At 44.1% G+C, this 18,918-nt stretch overlaps 2 protein-coding genes across 6 annotated transcripts in view; both read left to right on the forward strand.

Annotated features, from left to right (window-relative positions):
* The window catches only part of sipa1l3 (signal-induced proliferation-associated 1 like 3), a 50,305-nt gene extending 44,807 nt beyond the window's left edge, over positions 1 to 5,498 (forward strand). For 2 of the 3 annotated variants that reach the window (XM_018748778.2, XM_018748779.2), the window contains 9 exons: positions 844 to 962; positions 1,367 to 1,797; positions 2,384 to 2,620; positions 2,775 to 2,937; positions 3,155 to 3,347; positions 3,579 to 3,728; positions 4,676 to 4,799; positions 5,133 to 5,214; positions 5,293 to 5,498. In XM_018748778.2, the coding sequence (XP_018604294.1) occupies positions 844 to 962; positions 1,367 to 1,797; positions 2,384 to 2,620; positions 2,775 to 2,937; positions 3,155 to 3,347; positions 3,579 to 3,728; positions 4,676 to 4,799; positions 5,133 to 5,214; positions 5,293 to 5,436 (1,643 nt within the window). In that variant the 3' untranslated portion in view covers positions 5,437 to 5,498. The remainder of the gene's footprint in view (positions 1 to 843; positions 963 to 1,366; positions 1,798 to 2,383; positions 2,621 to 2,774; positions 2,938 to 3,154; positions 3,348 to 3,578; positions 3,729 to 4,675; positions 4,800 to 5,132; positions 5,215 to 5,292) is intronic. The other variant, XM_018748780.2, reaches the window with a different exon arrangement.
* Positions 5,499 to 11,083: 5,585 nt separating this feature from the next.
* Positions 11,084 to 17,577, forward strand: qpctla (glutaminyl-peptide cyclotransferase-like a). Of its 3 annotated transcripts, XR_003797959.1 has the most exons (8): positions 11,089 to 12,351; positions 13,296 to 13,442; positions 13,809 to 14,102; positions 15,680 to 15,841; positions 15,942 to 16,041; positions 16,526 to 16,642; positions 17,156 to 17,351; positions 17,432 to 17,577. XR_003797959.1 is itself a non-coding variant. In XM_029255700.1 (7 exons), exons 1-6 carry the CDS (start codon positions 12,139 to 12,141, stop codon positions 16,617 to 16,619), a joined length of 1,005 nt encoding a protein of 334 aa, XP_029111533.1. In that variant the 5' UTR covers positions 11,084 to 12,138; the 3' UTR covers positions 16,620 to 16,642; positions 17,156 to 17,233. The 3 variants fall into 3 exon arrangements, 2 of the variants coding, with proteins under 2 accessions (XP_029111533.1, XP_018604423.2); XM_029255700.1 differs by lacking the exon at positions 17,432 to 17,577 and having other exon boundaries at positions 11,084 to 12,351; positions 16,531 to 16,642; positions 17,156 to 17,233; XM_018748907.2 differs by having other exon boundaries at positions 17,156 to 17,577.
* Positions 17,578 to 18,918: the final 1,341 nt, after the last annotated feature.

Raw genomic sequence — 18,918 nt, forward strand, 5'->3', positions numbered from 1 at the left:
GATGCTTGCAGATTTCTTTTCTCAGATTCTGTGCAAGAGTAGCAGTGGCTTTGAATGTGTCTTTACAGAACTAGGTGTTCCAGCTGATGATGCAATTTACAGTAGTCCAACAGACCTAGAACTCCTTGCTAGTCACCCTTCCTGCCCATTTATATAAACAAGGAACACATTGGAGACATGGAGGCGTGAGCAGCTTTTACAGCTCTCGGTGGCTACTGCCCTCCTGTGGCAAGATTGTAAAAGGTTACACACACACACACACACACACACTCTGCTTCTTAAAATTTTCTTTTAGTACTGGTGACCGCTGCTTGACAGTAGTCAACAGAATCAATGGTGTATGCCAGTGGATTCATTGTGTCAGTCTGGGGCAGCTGAGTTGCAATTGATTTTTGCTTTCATTAACTCTGAATCCTTCACTGAAACATTGTGAAGGTGGAAATAATTGTGGTTCATGTACACATGCACATATTCTCATCCAAAGTTAAAAACCTGCCAGGGGTTTTATTTAAACTGCATGGCTCAGACTTAATACTGGAATTAATGTATTTGAAGCGCGCGCGTGTGCGTGTGCGTGTGCGTGTGCGTGTGCGCGTGCGCGTGCGCGTGTGCGTGTGTGTGTGTGCGTGCGCACACGTACTTGCAGTAAGCCTTTAAGCTGCTTTCCTTTCACAGCAAAAGACTGTACTGGGATTTGATGCGGCCGCAGCTCTATACTGCATTTAATAGAGGTTCATACTGGTGTCTCATCCTGTGCTTCCGTTTCTTGTGTTCTCCCTGGTGTTTCCACCCTACCTTTTCCCCCATGTTATGTTTGTCTCTGTGTTGGCCTGTCCTGTTCAGAGCCCCTGTGGCATGTGCCAGCATCATCTCGGGGACCCCCGTTAGGTGGAGGCGGGACACAGAAGCGCCCGGGCCGACAGGACCCTCAGGGGAAGGACTCTCCCAACCGGCACTCAAAGGTGAGGGCGACGCTCCAGATCGTGCCTTATGGATGCAGCAATGCAGAGAGCTTCTCACATCTGCGACCTGGGATACAAGCTTATCACCTATAATGGGATTTGAACAGGCCTGGTGTCTGCCTCACTGCAGCAGGCTAAGCACAGCTCACTACAATTTAGCACAGCTGGTCTGTTGTGCCGTTTCTCTGGTGTTTTCGTGAAAGAACTGAATCCCTAGTATACTGCGCTATATGTTTGCTTTTCTTTACCATAGTGTGATTGTGTAGGAGCTGAAAGAAGTGCATCAATAGGTGCCCTTTTAGAATTCAGTAATGAAACTGAGATTTGCCTCACACTCAAGTCCTTCCTTGTTTCCTGTGTGTTTTGTATCTATGTGTGGTGTCTGTTTTGTGTATGTATGTCAGAGTGAGGCCCAGTACTCAAGCCATTCCAGCAGTAACACACTCTCCAGCAATGCCTCCAGCAGTCACAGTGATGAGCGCTGGTTTGATGGAGGAGGGGGTGCTGGTGCAGGTGGACTGAGTGACCCTGCTGAACCCGACCTGGACCTTGTCAAGGGAGGCTCCAGTGACAGCGGCATCGATGCCTCCACCCTTTATGCTTCCAGTCCTAATACAAAGCCTACAAAGCCAAGCCGCACCCACCCCGGGACCCCTCCAAAGCCCTTGCACAACTCGGCAACCTATAGCGGTCTCCAAGAGCTGACTGGTCGGAGTGGAGATGCCCGGAGGAGGGAGTCGTCCCCTGCCCTCGCAGTACCTTCTGGCCAGAGCAAGACCTACCGCACACGGACCTTCCCCCCTCCTGGAGCCAGTGCTGACACATTCAAACCCAGGTGAGAAAAGGATGGAAGAAGGGTACAACAAAATCTGTCTGGGCCTCAGCCCTTCTTGTGTTGAATGTAGTGGTGCCTGGTTAGAGTGTTGAGTTGTGCTCTGCTATACTGAGTGTGTAACAGGTGCTTGGTGAATGATGGAGTGCTACAGACATATAAAAACGGTAAAACTAAGTGCAGAGTCCTAACTCTGAGCCCCACCAATAGCATCCTCAGTAAACTAATGATGACCTTATTTGGAATATAATGAATTATTATAATCATAGGAAGGGGCAGTCAATGTCTTTTTGTCCTCCCCTGAACTGTTTAGTGATGTGGTTGCCATCTGCCCTGCGGCTATATCTCACATAACCTTCAGCAGTCCCTAGAGGGAAATAAAGGGCTGTGCATCCAGTAGGGACAACGCCTAGCTCACTGTTTGATAAGGCAGTGCTCAGTTACTCGGGGATGGTGAAGGGGCTTAGTCTGCAACTGGACACGCAGAGGGGCAGGTACCTCAGTTGGGTAGAGAGGAGCAAATGCACGGGTGGAGTAGCTGGCTTTTAGTTTAAGATCTGACAGTTTGTGTGTACATGTTCAAATTCAGGGCCTGCTACACTCCTCAAGGGTACAAGACCCCATCAGCGGAGCAGTCACGCCCTGTGCGGGCCACCACAGTCACACCTACACTCAGTGTGTCCCAAGGGTCCAACTCAGCCTCCAAGTCATCGTTTGGCAAAAGCAAACACGGAACTTGGCAGCACCGCGAGGATTCTAGCATCACCACGGGGACGGGAACCAGCACATCCACTGCCAGTAGCTCAGACAGCAACAGCAGCAAGAAGTAAGTGTGTGTGTGTGTGTGTGTGTGTGAGAGAGAGAGAGAGCAAGAGAGGATATCCTTTTTCACATTTCCATTGTCTCATTCACTTTGTGTCTCTGGCACACTGACTTGACTCAACTACAAATCATGTCTTTCTGTACTTTGCATTATCCAGGCAGGTGGATACCAACTCAAAGAACGTGTTTGGCCAGCCACGCCTGCGTGCCTCGCTGAGGGATCTCCGTTCACCTCGCCGTGCTCACAAGAGCACTATTGAGGATGACTTGAAGAAGCTCATCATTATGGACAACCCAGGAGAGGCAGTGCACAGGGATGCGGTGAGACACAAGCAAGAGCGAGGAGATTCCTAAAGATGATTAACAGATACATTTACAGATATAAACCCTGAAAAATATCTAACATACTTTTACCTCTTACTGTTGCTCTGCCAGAACTAACTGGTATTTAAAAAGATACCTTCTTGGCTGTACAACTGCCCAGTCAGAGATCTGTGTGTGCGAACTCTGACTCCTGTCTGTTGTCCTGTGTCCCCAGTCCCCTCGACGCACTCTCCAGCGCACTTTCTCGGATGAGAGCCTCTGCAGCGGTCGGAGAGATGCCAGCTTTGCAACCACCCCACTGTTCGACACCCCTGCCACTCCTAGTGACCTGCTCTTCACCTGTACGCTACCCACCCGGCGGCATGCCCACGGCTCGTCTCATACCTCCATGATCTCCAGTAAGAAGGGTGAGTTTCACTATTCCCTCCTCACTGTTGACTGAGGGATGCAAATCCTTGTGCTTTTGACATAACACCCCTCAGTTTGCTGTGTCTAGTCTTTTTTTTTCTTTCTAGTTTAAGGTTTAAAAAGTTATTGTCTCTGAAGGGCCTTTGTGCCATACAAATTTTATACAGTCTGTGTCCTGTGCTGTGAAAGTGCGAGTCTGTGTAGAGTGGTAAATTACTGCTCTATCCCAGTGCCGATCTCCACCTCAGAACTGTCCTTGACGGAAGTTCGAGACAAGGTGCCCCCTTTGCGCCGCCTCGACCCTGGACTCATGCCCCTCCCAGACACAGCCTGTGGCCTGGAGTGGTCAAGCTTGGTCAATGCTGCCAAGGCTTACGAAGGTAAGCATCTTACAGAACTTTAGCCTATACAGTATGTATAATAATACGGTAAATAATTTACATTAACCAGTTTCTGAAAGATTCAGGGCAACAAGGAGCATAATGGTTAGAGCTGCCACCTTTGCATCTGAAGGTTGCAGGTTCACATCCCACATACTGCTGTAGTGCTTAGAGCAAGGTGCTTATCTTAAATTGATCCAGTAAGAAAAATTGCCCAGCTGTGTAAATGGGTAAATAATTGTAAGTAGCTTAACATTGTAACTTGCTTTGGAGAGAAGTGTCCTATTAATAAAGGTTAATGTAAAATTATTTAAACATTGTCACTTTTGTACGCTTAGTCTCCACATTAAAATGATTACTTAACCTGAAAGGTTTAAATAGTCAGCTTTGTGATCATATATATCTCTTTATGTTGAGAAGGTTTGGACTCAGGTTTCCATTATGATGCCGGTCCTGGTAGTAAATGTATTGATATTGACATTGGCACACTTGTCTGTACCTCATTGTGTATTTGCATGTCATTTGTGCTATTTAAGACTGGTTTAATGCGGTTGGATATGACAGTGGTCTGTGTGGGGTACACATTTTAGTTCCTGGGAGCCAGCAACAGCTGTTTTATCACCAGCCATCACAGTGTGCCTTTCTGTCCTCCTTTCTTCCTCCTGGGCTTTGGCCTTCACTTGTATATTTTACTCACACAAAGATGGAGAGGGAAGGCCATGTTTTGTCCATGTGAACACACAGTTCAGTACTACTTGCTGCCACAGCTGGTTGGTAGGGCCCAGTTTCTGTTGTTCTCATGATGTGTCTACATGGGCTTTGCAGTGTGTCTTAAGAAGGGCTGTTGAAAGAGGAGGTTTTTTGATGTTTTGGTGTGTTGTGGAGTTTAGCAGACAATCACAGTGACAGTTGCGCTGATAATGGTATGTTGTTCATCTGTGTTACAGTGCAGAGGGCAGTGTCCCTCTTTTCCCTCAGCGAGTCGCAGATAGGGGGTCCAGAGCTACGACTTGCTCCAAGCCCAGTGCACTTCCACACCCCTCAGACTCCCCGTACCACCCCTACATTCAGGTACTCTATTTCTCTATGTCTCACACATATTCACACAAAGAGCTTCAGTGATTCAGAAGAGAACAGTATGCACCACACACAGTTACACTCCCAGCTCTGCTGTAGGTAATGCAGCAGTAATTTGCATTATGGATTTGGTGCATTTAAAGCTCTCTCTTGTGGGTGTCAGTTACAAGACATGGAGAGTTCCTCTTCCCAAACTGTCTTTCTCTGTACTTAGAAACCAGGGATTGACCTCCCTTTTCCTTTCTGTTAATTCTGTAATGTGTCTGTTTGCTTAGGTCAGTGGAGTGTTTGTTTTTTCACAGGTGAATATCTCTGTCTGTCTTTTAGTGATGAGGTTGCCAGTGACCTTTCTGGGAGGCTGTACCACTTGGAGGTGATGTTGAAGCAGCTCAACAGTGACCTGGAGAAGGTCGGTGTTCCTATCACGGATTCAACAGACTAATATTTTTGCAAAATTCTAATGCTTCTGTGTGTATGATTGCTCCAGGAGAAACAGGACAAAGTGGCCCTACTGGCAGAGATGGCCAATCTGCGGGAGAACAACCAGCGTCTGCAGGAGGAGTCCCTCTCGGCCAGTGAGCAGTTGCGGAAGTTCAGTGAGATGTTAACTGCCCAGGGGGAGAGGAAGTAATTCCAGGTCCGAAAGGCCATGCTCCTGCAGCAGCCCTGCCGTGCCTACCCAGTCTGGGTTGTTGAACATGTCACTGGCAACAGAGAAGTCATGGAGTGAGGGATGGGGTTGTAAAGGAGAATGAAGGGAGAAAGAAAGGATGGAAATTGAGGATATAGAGAGTAAGGGAGAAACAGATGCATGGAGACGGAAAGGGTGGAATTACAGTAATTTAGGATAATCTGGTTATGATAGGAGCAGGAAAGCTATTTGATAAGTTATGCCATTACTATGGGCTGTAACTGGAAGGGGATCAAAATACTGGAAGGGGATCAAAATAATCAGCATCAGCTTGAGGTCAGACAAAGCCCTTCTCCCCATCCATCCCTCTCATACTTTATAGGGTACCCTTCTGCTAAGTCACCTGTCACACCAAAGGTGACATCAGCTGCAAACTGGACAAATCCACATGGGATGGATAAATCCTCAACAAAGGTTAAACATGATACCGAAGGAACATTTTCTGAGCTGGACTAAAAGAGTACCCTGGACTTCCAGCTTCCTTAAAAACCATTCTCATTCTACAACTCAACCTTCAATAGGCTTCTTCCTCCTGCTCCACCTCTGATATGTTTCAGCTGATCTGAGCAGTCAGAGCCACGTGAGGAGCTGTAACGAAGGTCTCTAGCAGGCCTGGTTTGAATTGAGAGACCTGTCAACACCTTTTCCACCATGCATTCTTCCTCTTTTGCTGGAGTTTTTGTGAAATGGAACAAGGACAGTGACAGAAGGACTCGGCAGTCCTGCAGTATGCCCTGTATAGCTTGGTTTTGACTGGAACAGGTACAATATTTTAATTTAAGTCTGACAAGTCTTAAAATGCTTAAAAAGACATGTATCAGCTTGTTTTGTCTGAATATGTTCTCAAGATTTCTTTTAATTGCAACTGTTTTTCTCACCATTTTTTATTTTTGTAACAGAAAAGTCTATTTAACCTTTCATTGGCACTAAACCAGTATCATATATAAAAGTGGAATAGATGTACTCCATTACCCTGAAGAGGCCTATCAGAAGCAAAAAGCCAAAAAAAAAAAAAAAAACTTGGTGTCAACTCCATTTCCCGTGCTGCTTTTCAGATCATTTGTGAGTGAAAATGGTACTGTATTCCTTTGTGAGAACATGGTACTGTGCCATATAATCCCTGAAGCAGACCCAGCATGCCAATGTGTCTTACATTGTCTGTTACATGTAACAGGAAATAGATCCAAGCTCTGAGTTTTAAAAAAAAAAGTAAAGGAAAAAGCTTTGCCGTAGCACACAAGTTGAAATGGAGAGCTGCCGAATATGTTTTATTTACCCTCAAAGTCAGTATTCACATCTGATGTCATCTGTGTAGACATGAGTTTTAGAAAAGGAGTATTGAGCAGTACATCAGTATGAATACTGTTTTTCCTTAAGGAGTACTCCTACCTCACTGGGGGCAGTATGGGGGGGAAAAAAAAATGTGCTATAGGAATGTTTTATCACATTTATTCATTCAGATCGTGCTTTTCTCCGAAACAACTTTTGTGAAGTTACCTGCAGTTATTTACCCATTTAATAGCTGAGTAATTTAACTGGAGCAATTTATGGTAAATACCTTACTCAAGGGTAATATAGCAGTAGGTGAGATTCATACCGGCAACCTTCAGATCCAAAAGCAGCAGCCCCAACCAATATGCTGTTTATTGTAAAAACAGTAGGTGTCATCTGGTCAAAATAAAAGACAAAAAGCTGTAATCAATATAACTCATAACACCTCAGTGTCAGAGTGCAGCCATCACAGAAGTTCACTCTCAATATTTACCCCCCCCCCCCCCCCACTACTTTGGTCATTACAGTGGCATAGCAGTTATTGAAATGGACCTGTAATCTCATTTAAGACCAACTGCACCTGCTGTAGTACCCTTGAGCAAGGTATATGGTCAGAATTGATGCAGTGAAAAGCTGTGTAAATGGGTCAAATACTGTGAATCAGTCTGAGCAAAAAAAAAATAGTGACTCATATCTGGGCTCAGTGTGTGGTTTGTTGGGTGTCAGCATGTCTCTGTCATGGTGGACCGTAGACAGACTTGGACCTGGCTGAGATCCGGCCACCACACATGCTCTTCCCTAATGACCCCTTACTAAGTTCAAAATGCAGATAACTGACAAGACTCTAAGAGAATGTACATCAAAAGCATGCATAGATGTGGTGGTCATGGTAACCTCACCTCGAAAAGAGTGCAAAATAGGTAATGTAACTGTAGCCAGTACCACCTGCCAGTGGACTGAATGGTTGAGTGGCGTGAATCCATTTCCAAGTTTTTTCCATTAACGGAAGAATGGAATGGAATGGAAGAACAGTAGTCGCCATAATTGTAATCGTTATGATCAAGACATGACAAAGTGAATTGCACCCTGCTGTTCTTGGAACTTTGGAAGTCATTTCTGGAGATTTGGGTTCAGAGATCTTCTGGTACTGATATTAAGCAGAGACAAGAAGTGACCTCACTTTCAACGGCATAACCATAATGGCATAACTCCTACAGTTGCGTAACAATGAAGAACAGCATCAAGCAGCATGCTGTCCTTCATTTACTGAGCGCGTCTCGGCTCTCCGACTCTAAAAGACGGCCTGTGTAAACTGTGGTGATAGGAGGCAACGTCTCCCCAAAAATACCTGTGTACTAAATAAACACAAAGACACTATATTTGTACAGTTAGATAGGTAGTTTATATTCCTATACAGAATCTATTTTTCTGAACCGTGTGTGAAGATGGAGTGTGGCTGATGGAGCATGGTCTGTGATGTGAGTCATATGACGGAGAAATGGTGATTCAGTGCAGTCTATACTGAAGCTGACTTTAAAACCTTCACTATGCTAAACCCCCACCCCCGGTGCATTCCTTTCATTCAGCTGTATAAACCTCTCTTCTGCATTGTGTTTATCACAACTAATTACCCACCCCACGCGTGTGCACAAACATTGCTCCATGAACTAACTGGAATTTACCCTCTCTCTCAGGACCCCTGCCAGCTACTCCCTTGTAAGTTCTGTACTGGTTATACCTATTTATTGCTCATGTGTACCCTCACCATATTGGCTATTGATGACTGGGAAAGATGGAGGGAGGGGAGTGTTTATAGTCTGCCTCTGCCGTCGTGTTGTTTTTGTCTGAGACTTTTTCAGAATAATATCTGGAAACACATGGAGATGGCCAGACTTCTCTATGATCCCCTTCCCTGCCACCAGTACTTGTGACTTGCTTTTAAATTCAAGGCGCTATCATTTTAGTCCTCATATTTGTACTGTACTGCTGTCAGAGAACAGTATCAACTGGAATCTTGTCACGGGTGAAATAACCATCTTAACATTTTTAATATATTGTTTGTGAAGTACAAAGACTATGGATCAAAACACTACAACAGGCTGTGATGCAAGATATCTGCGCCATTATTGTCTTAAGTTTGTGTTTGGTTTTATTTTTATGTATTTCTTTTTTTTATTTGAACGCAAAGATATTGTTTATAAAACATCAACGTATCATACATTGATGTTACACATGCAAAACGGAGTGGATTTTAATTGTAATTTCTATTGTGTAATATTTTGATAATTTATTGTTTAACCACATTGGCCACGTTTAAAACTGGAGACAAAGTTGAAAGAGCAAAATATCAAGGGTACTTTTTTCTTTTGTAAGCTGTTTGATCTCAGATCTTTGTATAAAGTTGTATTTGTTTTTATTTTTTGTGGACGTTTTTCAGTTATTATAAATGTTGGGTGCTTTCTGCATGATGCAGAGCTCCATTTTTGCAGACGAAAACTGATGGTTGATCTTTGCGCCTTTGGGGATGTTTTAATGTGTACATTCAATAGTGTAAATTATGTTTTCTTTATAAGAAAAATATATTAAAATGTTTCCTTAAGTATGAATCTGTCTTATTTAAATGTTTTTATTATTCATTCAGCCTGTAACCTCTTTTTGTATGTTCTTCAATTTTCTTTTTTGAAAATTCTGGCTCTTCCTGAAGATGTGTGGGGAACACAAGAAAATAAATGTTTCCTATAGTTTCTTGGTTGGTAATATTTATATCATTGTAAATGCATTGTGACATTTAGACATTACTGTACACATTGCACTTTGTTTCAATGGGATAAACAGTACAGAACATCTTTTGTCATTCTTGTTAAATACAAGAATGCCCGTTGTATAACAAAAATTGGTAAGAAATGAGGGGGAAAAATGTAATATAGTAGAAGTAAAAAATGTTTGTGAACATCCTCTCTCCTAGAGGATGAGTTGCTACTGCAACTACAGTTGATCAGTATGATGGCCACTGTTTTCTTCCTTCTCCCAGGGAGACAACGTGCATTCATTCTGAACTATTTGATGAGCATTCAGCTCAGGCTGGAATATTCAAGGTCACTGGTTTTGGGCTGAGTGTGCTTCAAACAGAACTCCAGTAAAAGTAAGGTGTCACACATGGATCCTTGGTCACAAGGATGGGTTGTGGGTCCTTTTCTCTCACCCTGTGGGTAGCAGTCGAATGAAAGTGGGGCATAAATGCAACTCCACACTTTATCTGATGTTTTTCTCCAAAGCAACTTACAATTATTTACCCATTTATACAGCTGACTATTTTTGTTAGAGAAATTTAGGATAAGCACCTTGCTCAAGGCCCCAATACTCTTTAATATCTCAAGGCTGAATGTGGGAGTATCTGTGTGCTCTCCTGGTGAAGGTTTCCTGCTTCAAGGGTACTACAGCTGGAGAGCAGCAAGCTTTGGATCTAAAGACAGCAGCTCTAACCATTATTGTACCAGCTGCCTGAATAAGTTAGTTTAACCACATAACGAATAGTTGTGGTATAAAGGTACACAGTATACTATCTTGCAATTTGACAATTACATTATCGACTGAAAACTGTCACCACTGGATCGGCGCGGAACGCTGAGCATTCTCTGATTGGATGTTCTGATTCTGAAGTGTGATATGATTGGTCCAAACTTTGCCATGGTGATACCGTCAACATTCGCTGCTCGCTACAGTAAGGCCATTCTAATAATTAATGAACGTGGAGGTTTGCGTTCGCGTTCTCCCCTGAAGAAAAAAATACTACTGCTGGGTTTCACATTTGACCTGATGTAGGATAGTCTTGAGTTCTACTCTCTATGATCTCAAAGCAGTAAAATTATTCAAATTGATGAGTATGTATGGCAGGTTGTCTGTGTGTATCTCTGAAATATTAATTCTGTGTCAGTTATTTGGTTTTCCGGAACGCATCTTTGACATCACATAAGCTAGCCGAAAAGACTTGTCTGCATAATTTTTTGATACACTAATGGCTGAACAATTTAGACTACACAGAGAATAATCTACATTTCTCTCCTGATTTTTCCGCTGCATAAACTTACATCTGAAATACATTACGACTATACACATCTTGACTTTTACTTCAGTTATGCAGCAACTAGTATGTACACTGAAAAAGGTACATTTGACAAATTGTGCTTCGAAAATCGCGTGGCTGCACCTGCCTGTGTTCTGTTGGTGAAATGCATTTTGTTTATTTTGAGTGAACGCTGCTTTGAAGAAAAGTGCCCGCTAAACGAGTAAAGGTAAATGAAATGACACGTCAGTTTCATTTGGATGCTGCCTGTCCCTTTAAGGACGTCATCTGTCTGAGAAAACGGAAGTTGATGCCACATTGGACGCGCGCAGAACCGGATTTTGGAGGCGATGTTTCTCCTGTGTCTCTTGACTAGTAAACGTGCTACATAGACGTATTGCTACGAGACACTCTTGTAAACCATCACTACAGTCAGCGGACGCTGAATGCAGTGATGTAGTTAGTGTTCGATATATGCCGAACTTCATAAATCACAACAGTAACTCTCGGCGGTGTCATTCTCTGACATGCATGGCCATGATGGCATGCAGCACAGGCGGCCAAGGATGAATGATTATATTTGGTTTGCTTCTCAGTTAGCTAATCATCCATGCCTGTGTGTCATAGTTAGTTAATGTTTCTGTAAAGCTTGGCACGTACTTCCTCCTCGACAGTTTTAACGTCTGGCCTGAAGCGACATGAGTTGAGTGTGCCTGCACATTCCGCACGTTTAACGGGCGTGTGTGAAGCCTCGCGCGCACTAAATTACCCCGCAGAGAGAGTGGTGTAATTCTTATTACGCTTTGTTTGTTGTAACTAGCCGGGACGGGAGTTATGACCGAACTCTGGACTGCTGGTGGTGGGCACTGCACTCAGCTGCACTGTCGTCGATACGGATACGCACACGGGTTGTACAAGCGAGTTACGTCCGCGGCTATTATGTTATGTCGATAAACGAACGTGCTTGTTTGCTAGTACCGGGAGAGTTCGCGTAGCTCCAGGTGGACCGCTTCCCATACTGGAACGGACGAGCAGGACGAGGAGCTCAGTGCTGTGTGTGTGGCGTCATAAGAGTGTATTCACGGGGGACTGGGCGTTTTAACAGAGCCACTGCCGCAGCGCACAATAACAGTAACGAAACTCCAAATATGACGCAAAGTCGGCTCTGCGACACTTTCTCACTGACGACGTGTCTTTTTCGTACGTGAAAATGCTGGCGGTCGACACCCTCCCTGAGAGGGGCGGCCTCTGAGTCTGACGACGAGCCGCTCGGACGCTCGACGCCCCGTGCAATTTCACTCAGTAATATGTCGAAGAGCGGCCGCAGGTACCGGGTCGGCCCGGCGGGAAACGGCGCCGCACTAGGCCGCTGCGACCACGTGCGGCTGCCGCGCGCCAAGCTCCTGCTGTGCTGTCTGTGCGGCGCGCTCGCGACGGCGCTCATGCTCGGACTGTACCTGTCCGGAATGCCCGGCGGGAGCGAGGTGCGCGTGCACGTCCCGGAGCTCGTCAGAGACAAGGTGAGTGTTTTGCCCAGTTTGAAATGTACTTAAAAAAAAAACAAAATCTCACTAAACATTTTAAATGAATTATGTATTCGTCGTGCAGCCGCTTTGATAAAATGCTTAATTTAAATGAATAATTCAGTCAGTGTTGAACTTCTGAGGAACAGCAGTTGCAGCTGTGCACTCTCTCTGCCTGGGCTCTGCATGATTTCGTCAAACTCAGTCAGCGCCCATGGGAACCAATTTCTGCTGAATTTGGATGACACCCGCGGTTCAATAAATAATTGTTAGTCTTTTTTTCCCACGCTTTATTTTATATTTTAAATTTATGTACTGTGTGGCATCCAAATCGACGTACCGCCGGGCGGGTTAGATTGTACAAACCAAACATGGTTTACAACGTAACCAGGAGATGACACAGGAAGAAAAATATTTGCAACCAACGCAATAATCTATCAGAAAAATAGATGCTTAGTATTATGATTATTTTTTCATTGTGATGATGCTTTACCCCGAACTGACTTACAATGAAATGGGATTTGACTACAAAACTACTACTTACAATTATTTTACCATTTATACAGCTGGTTAATAGTTAAATTTCGGCTCTGTTGGTTCACATTCAGTACCTTTATCAAGGGTATTAGAGCAGGTGGTGAGAATCAAACCTGCATTGTTGGATTGCAAGATGGCAGCTTTAAGGACTACACCAGGTTGTTGGTTGAAAAGAAGCTGCTCCTGTTGTTGAAGGCAGCTTAAAGGAATGCCCCATGTGGACCCCTTTTCCCACCCCTCCCGGCCTCTCCTCCCTAGTCCTCCTCTGTGTTTTGCATCTTCCGGCCTGTAATTGTTCTTCATTGTCTCATTTCTTTGCTTCGGTACCATGTTTCCACCATTCACTGGCGTGTCATGACTCCTCCTCCTTCCGGGACCCCCTCTTGTTGTTTCTCCCTCTCTAGTTGTCTCACAGGTCCGTCAAGTTCTCCACAGCCCAGGTGAGGAGGTTGGCCTCCCTGGTGGATATGGTACGGCTGTGGGAGGCCCACCTACGGCCGATCCTCAGAGAGAGACTTCCGGGCACAGTGGGAAGCCAGGTGGTCCGCCAGGTGAGATGTCCCACTGCACCCAGCGGCATGCGGTTCAGCCAGGTTTTTTTTTTTTCCTCACTTTTCTTTTGAAATTAGTTTTATCAACATTATTGATGTTTTTTTGTAGATTCACTATACTTGAAACTCTTATTAATAAAGTGGATTAAAGTATATCATTAATGGGTTTTACAGTACATCAGCAAAATTTTGTGATCTGTTTGTAAGGTATAGAAAAGCTCCAAATCTTACTGAGTTGTTGGTTGCAAGTGTGCCTTAGTACCAGTATTCACTTCTTCCTATAACATCCCTCAGGTTTTTTTTTCTGTTCTTTATACTTTTTCTCTCTCCTCCACACTTTCAACACCCCTGGGGACCCTTCCTCAGCACATCTCCTCCCAGTTGAGCGACCTGTCTGCGGGCTGGCAGGTAGAAGTGGAGTCCTTCAGCTCCACCACCCCACAGGGTCCAGTCACCTTCTCCAACATTTTGGCAGTGCTGGACCCTGCAGCGCCACGACGGCTGCTCCTGGCTTGCCACTATGACTCCAAGGCTATCCCACCAGCCCCAGGGGCCCCTCAGAAGCCCTTTATTGGGGCCAGTGACTCGGCAGTCCCATGCGCCATGATTCTGGAACTGGTCACAGCCCTCAATAGTCAGCTGAAACTCTTTAAACAGCAGGTACAGAAAGAAGGCCCTAAGAAATGGCTGTAACTTTATCAGCTTAGTTTAATCAGCCAGACAAGTCCGCATTAAAACACACTAACTCATTCAGGAAAATAATTCTTTATGCAGTTGTAGTATTTTGGATTTAATTAAGAACAAATAATGTTTCTGGGTGTCATCTTAATCTGATGAAATTGCAAATTTTTTTTTTTTACCTTTTAGATCTTTTTTTTTCTGAATCTTTTAGTGTAATTAAAGCATCGAGTGAAACTCGACAACTCTACTTTTAGAATTTGAAATTCAGGTCATATATCCAATTCTGTGTTCTTCATAAACCAGGGCGATTCAGCTAAGGTCATGGAGGGTCCAGGAGTTTGTTTCACATATGTAATAAAATATCAAACTTTTCTTCACCGAACCTGTATAAATATCTTTGATCTGTTACAAGAGTAAAGAAAGTTGGAAGATGTACACCCTCTGGGAGCAGCACCATCCAGTTTGCTTAAACCATGTACTGCCTTTTAAAGAATAAGATTTTTTAAATAGAATTTGGCTATTGCAAGCAATGTTGACTCAGTCCTGATCTTTTTTTCCCTTAATTAAACATGCCAAATGGAAGCAGTCAGCGTTGTGTTCCTGGTCAGGATCATCTTATTGCAGGGAGAGGTAGGCACAAGGCCAGAAAAAGCAGGGAAACATAAGATGAAGGTGATGGAATAGGAGGCCAAATAGAATGCCATGGAAAGGAATATACAAAGAACAGCCTGAGCAGAAGAAAAAGGAGGTGGAGGATGAGATTGAGACCTGCAGGGATTGAGAGATGCTGACCGGAAGTGATTTCCTCCCTGCAGTGGGAACTATAGGCCAAACTGCTGACTGCAGGTGCTCTGCGACTTCTTCTTGTAGCGTTCTGCACCCAGAGGCATTGATCTATAGATAATCAGGCTGTGCTTAGGCTGGGCTCAGTCTGGATTATTATGTTGTTGCCTTTCACATAGTAGATGCAGAACAGGCATCAATGCATGTGAATGGTTTCAGATTGGCTCCGGATAGTTAGTACAGTACAGAAAGAAATGTCTATTAAATATTTTCATCACTTTTCCAGTTGATTGTAACATTGTTTTGTATTTTCATTTCAAGCTGCATATCTCTTTCAAGGTTATCATAAATCTTTGTCGTTAACTGCTGTGCTACCTACTGCCCAGTATGTACCTGCTGGCACTACTACTGTTGTCAAAATCAAAATATAAGAGTACCACAAATTTCCTATTTTTGCCTGCATTGCATGACTGCATAGTCATGACCATAAGGAACTGAAAAAGATATACAGTATTGTGGTTTGGTTCTTGTACAGTGACACATGGCTTCTAAGACTAAAAAAAAGACTGGGATCAGACAGTGTATAGTGGTTTTTTTTTTCTCCCCTAGTCATTGTCTTGAAGTGATAGTAGAATAAACATGAATAATCAGCAGATAGAGAAGGGTTTATCTCCCTGAACTCAGATGGAAAGTCAGTGTTCATCCGTGTTTCTGGTAACTGCTAAAAAAAAAAAAAAATGGTGCTGAAAGTATTTTTTGTCCACTTTCTATAGAAACCACCGCTCACTCTCCAGCTGGTGTTTTTTGATGGCGAGGAGGCCTTCGAAGAGTGGACAGCTATTGATTCGCTGTACGGCTCCCGCCACCTGGCCGAACGCATGTCTCGTACTCCCCACCCACCAGGTTCTGCCCACACCACAGAGTTGCAGGCCTTGGTGAGACCCTTTTTGTGTGGACGTGTGTGCATAGAGTTTTGTCGGTGTGTACCTGTAGTAAAATCCCATTCGTCCTCCTCCCACTTGCTGGTTCTCCTAGGATCTCTTTGTCCTGCTGGATCTCATCGGTGCCCCGGATCCTCTGTTTGTCAATCACTTTGACAACACTGCCCGTTGGTTTGACCGACTCATTGCAGCAGGTGAGTTCTCCTATACTGGCCTACAGCCTGACACTCATTGCTTCGTCACCTCGAGTCATGTTTTGCATGCTCCCTGCAGGACCTTTGTTTCAGATACTGTCGCTCAAATGGGGATCACGGGAACGGGGTGCTGTAACTGGAGAGTCCGGAGATTTAGTTTAACAGTACTATTTTTAGTGCTTTTGTGCTGATGAGGTAAAGTGAAGTCCAGCATCAGCCAGGATTTTGTGGTTTTGATTGCAAATTGCTGTCCGGTATTTGTCACTGTACTTCTCCGCTTACTGTCCGAAAATACCGCTTTTATATTTTCGCTTCTTAAGCAGCGATTTTTCAAAAAGTAACTTAGAATTGTACACATTACTGCAGCAGGCTATTTCAATTCAGGTTATTTTTCTTCAGACAACTTCAGCAGGATCCCTTCTTGTATGTGGACCTTTTCTCTTCCTATCCATTGACCTCCTTTCTCCTTCCTCTCTCCTCCCAGAGAAGAGGCTGCACAAGCTGGGCCTGTTGTCTTCTCATCCCAGGGAGCAGAGCTATTTCAGAAAGGATGTGTACCTTGGGCCAGTACAAGATGACCACATACCTTTCCTTCAGAGGGGTGAGAGTGGAGCAGGGTGGACAAAAGGTGGTGGGTGCTGACAGACAAGACCTCACTCATATGGTCAGAGCCTGAGGCAGAGCAATCCAGAAAAAATTATAGGGCTGCTCTGAATTCACTGTGAGTGATACACTAATAGAGTAAGTCAGTCCTTAGTATCTCATAAAGTGCAAGGTTGTAGAGCCTGTGCTGGAAGCATAGGGCATGAAGCAGGGTATATCCTGGACAGGATGCCACTCCATCACAGGGCAATCAAACACACTCATTCACTCAGTGTCACCAGTTCACCTGAAACACGTCTTTGGACTGTGGGAGAAAACACACAAACACAGTAAGAATATAAAAACATCACATAGACGGAGAGGGATTGACAGATTCCTGTGTCCAAACCTTCAGCCCTGGAATAATAATAGAATAATAGTGAGTTGGCAGAATCAGCAAGACAATAACACGGGAGTGTGTGAAGCCCAGTTAATTTTGCTTTCTTGTCTGTCTTTCTTATCACACATCCAGGGGTGCCTGTACTCCACCTCATTGCCACACCATTTCCCTCGTTCTGGCACACGCTGGAGGATGTAGAGGAAAACATGCATGCCCCCACAGTGGAGAACCTCACCAAGATCTTGGCTGTGTTCCTAGCTGAGTACCTTGGGCTGTGAAGGATCCTTGGCCCAAACCGACACTCACTGCAGCCATGGCCTAAGCTCAGGTTGTTCCTTGTTGTGTATAATCTACCTTACAGGGCTAGGAGTCACCTCAGCCTCATTCAGTGTGCTTTATCCTATGCAGGTTTTCTGGGGATCCCCAGATTGAACACCTTTATGGGGCATGACGCATTTGTGTCTTCTGTAACTGGACAAGGATGTGGCCTGGATACCTGGATTAATACCTGGATCTTTGCCACACTTCTCTGTCCTCCTAGCAGCAGTATCCTGAGTTGGAATCATGTCTCCTCCTTGTCCCACATCACCCCATGCATTACTGTACACAATGGCAGCTCATTTTTCTGTCCAAGGGCTGAGGGTACTGCTTCTGGCTTCTTACTAGCAGAGGCTCATATGTGAAACGAGAGCAACGCTTGTAGCACCACGTGGATTTTTTTTATTATTATAACATCAAAAATCAACACTCAGACTTATGGAAGTTCTGCTGTTCCCAAGCCAGGGCTATCTTTTGCTTGCTACTTTTTATAGTAGTAAACAAAGTAACATTGCACTTATAATATTGAGCCAACCTTTAAGTTTATTCAAGCAGTTCAATTATCATTATGATAGTTAATCGTACAGGGGTAAGGAAACCAAATAAGTGTATCTGAATGATCTATTTTTCCAGAACACCTGTGGAATGTCTTGAAGCACATTGTCCTTCTAGTGTTGCGTTAGAACAAACGTGAAACCATTATGGTTTTGTGTACTTTTGCTGAGATGTACATCACTTTGGACAAAAGCGTTTGCTGAATGAATAAATGTAAATGTATGATGAGATGATGTATTGCAATATTACTGTTATTTTGAAAAGGCAGATGAACCCCAACAAAGTCACAGTTGACAAAAAAAAAAAAAAAATTATTATAGTCCTGATTAGGCTTCCTTCAGGATTTGCTGTGAAAGACTGTGGACTTAACCTTGGGTCATGAGTAAATGAGCAGCTGTGGTTTAGAGTATAAGCGTAGCAAGAGCTGGGGCCAAAAATACACATGCGACTTCATGCTTTTAATTCTCATATATACAATACAGTACTCTGAATTCTAGATTTGAATGGCAAAAATTACTTTTGTAAACAAGGATACATTTTCAGGCAGGCTGTGAAGTTATTTTTGACAGTAAACGCATCTTTATAACGTGCAATTGAGCACTGAAACAAAAGGGGAGATCAGAAAGCCTGTGCTGCTCTGGTCAGGGTGGAGGAAGTACCAGTTAAAGGGCAGAGTATCTTATGAAACTGCCTTTTGGTCACAAACCCCTCACAGATGGGATTAACACTTTTAGGAAGTGTTAGGGTTGTGTTTCAGGCTACAAGCACACAGGAGGAGCAGTAATTAAAATGTACCCATAAATATAGTAATGCATATGGACTGTTCATATTTACTGTACAACACCTTTGCTAAAATTTGATGCTTTAAGTCAACTGTACTTCTGAAAGGCTGAATCCAGGAGACTTTTGTTCTGGGTGGCCAGTTAAGTCTCCGTTCCTGGTGTTGTAGAGAGAGCTGGAAAACAGCCCTTCAGAACCGTGAGGCCTTGGGTTTGCAAACCCCCTGCAGAGACATAGTGCTA

The sequence above is a fragment of the Scleropages formosus genome, chromosome 10, assembly GCF_900964775.1.
Source record: "Scleropages formosus chromosome 10, fSclFor1.1, whole genome shotgun sequence".
Lineage (NCBI taxonomy): Eukaryota > Metazoa > Chordata > Actinopteri > Osteoglossiformes > Osteoglossidae > Scleropages > Scleropages formosus.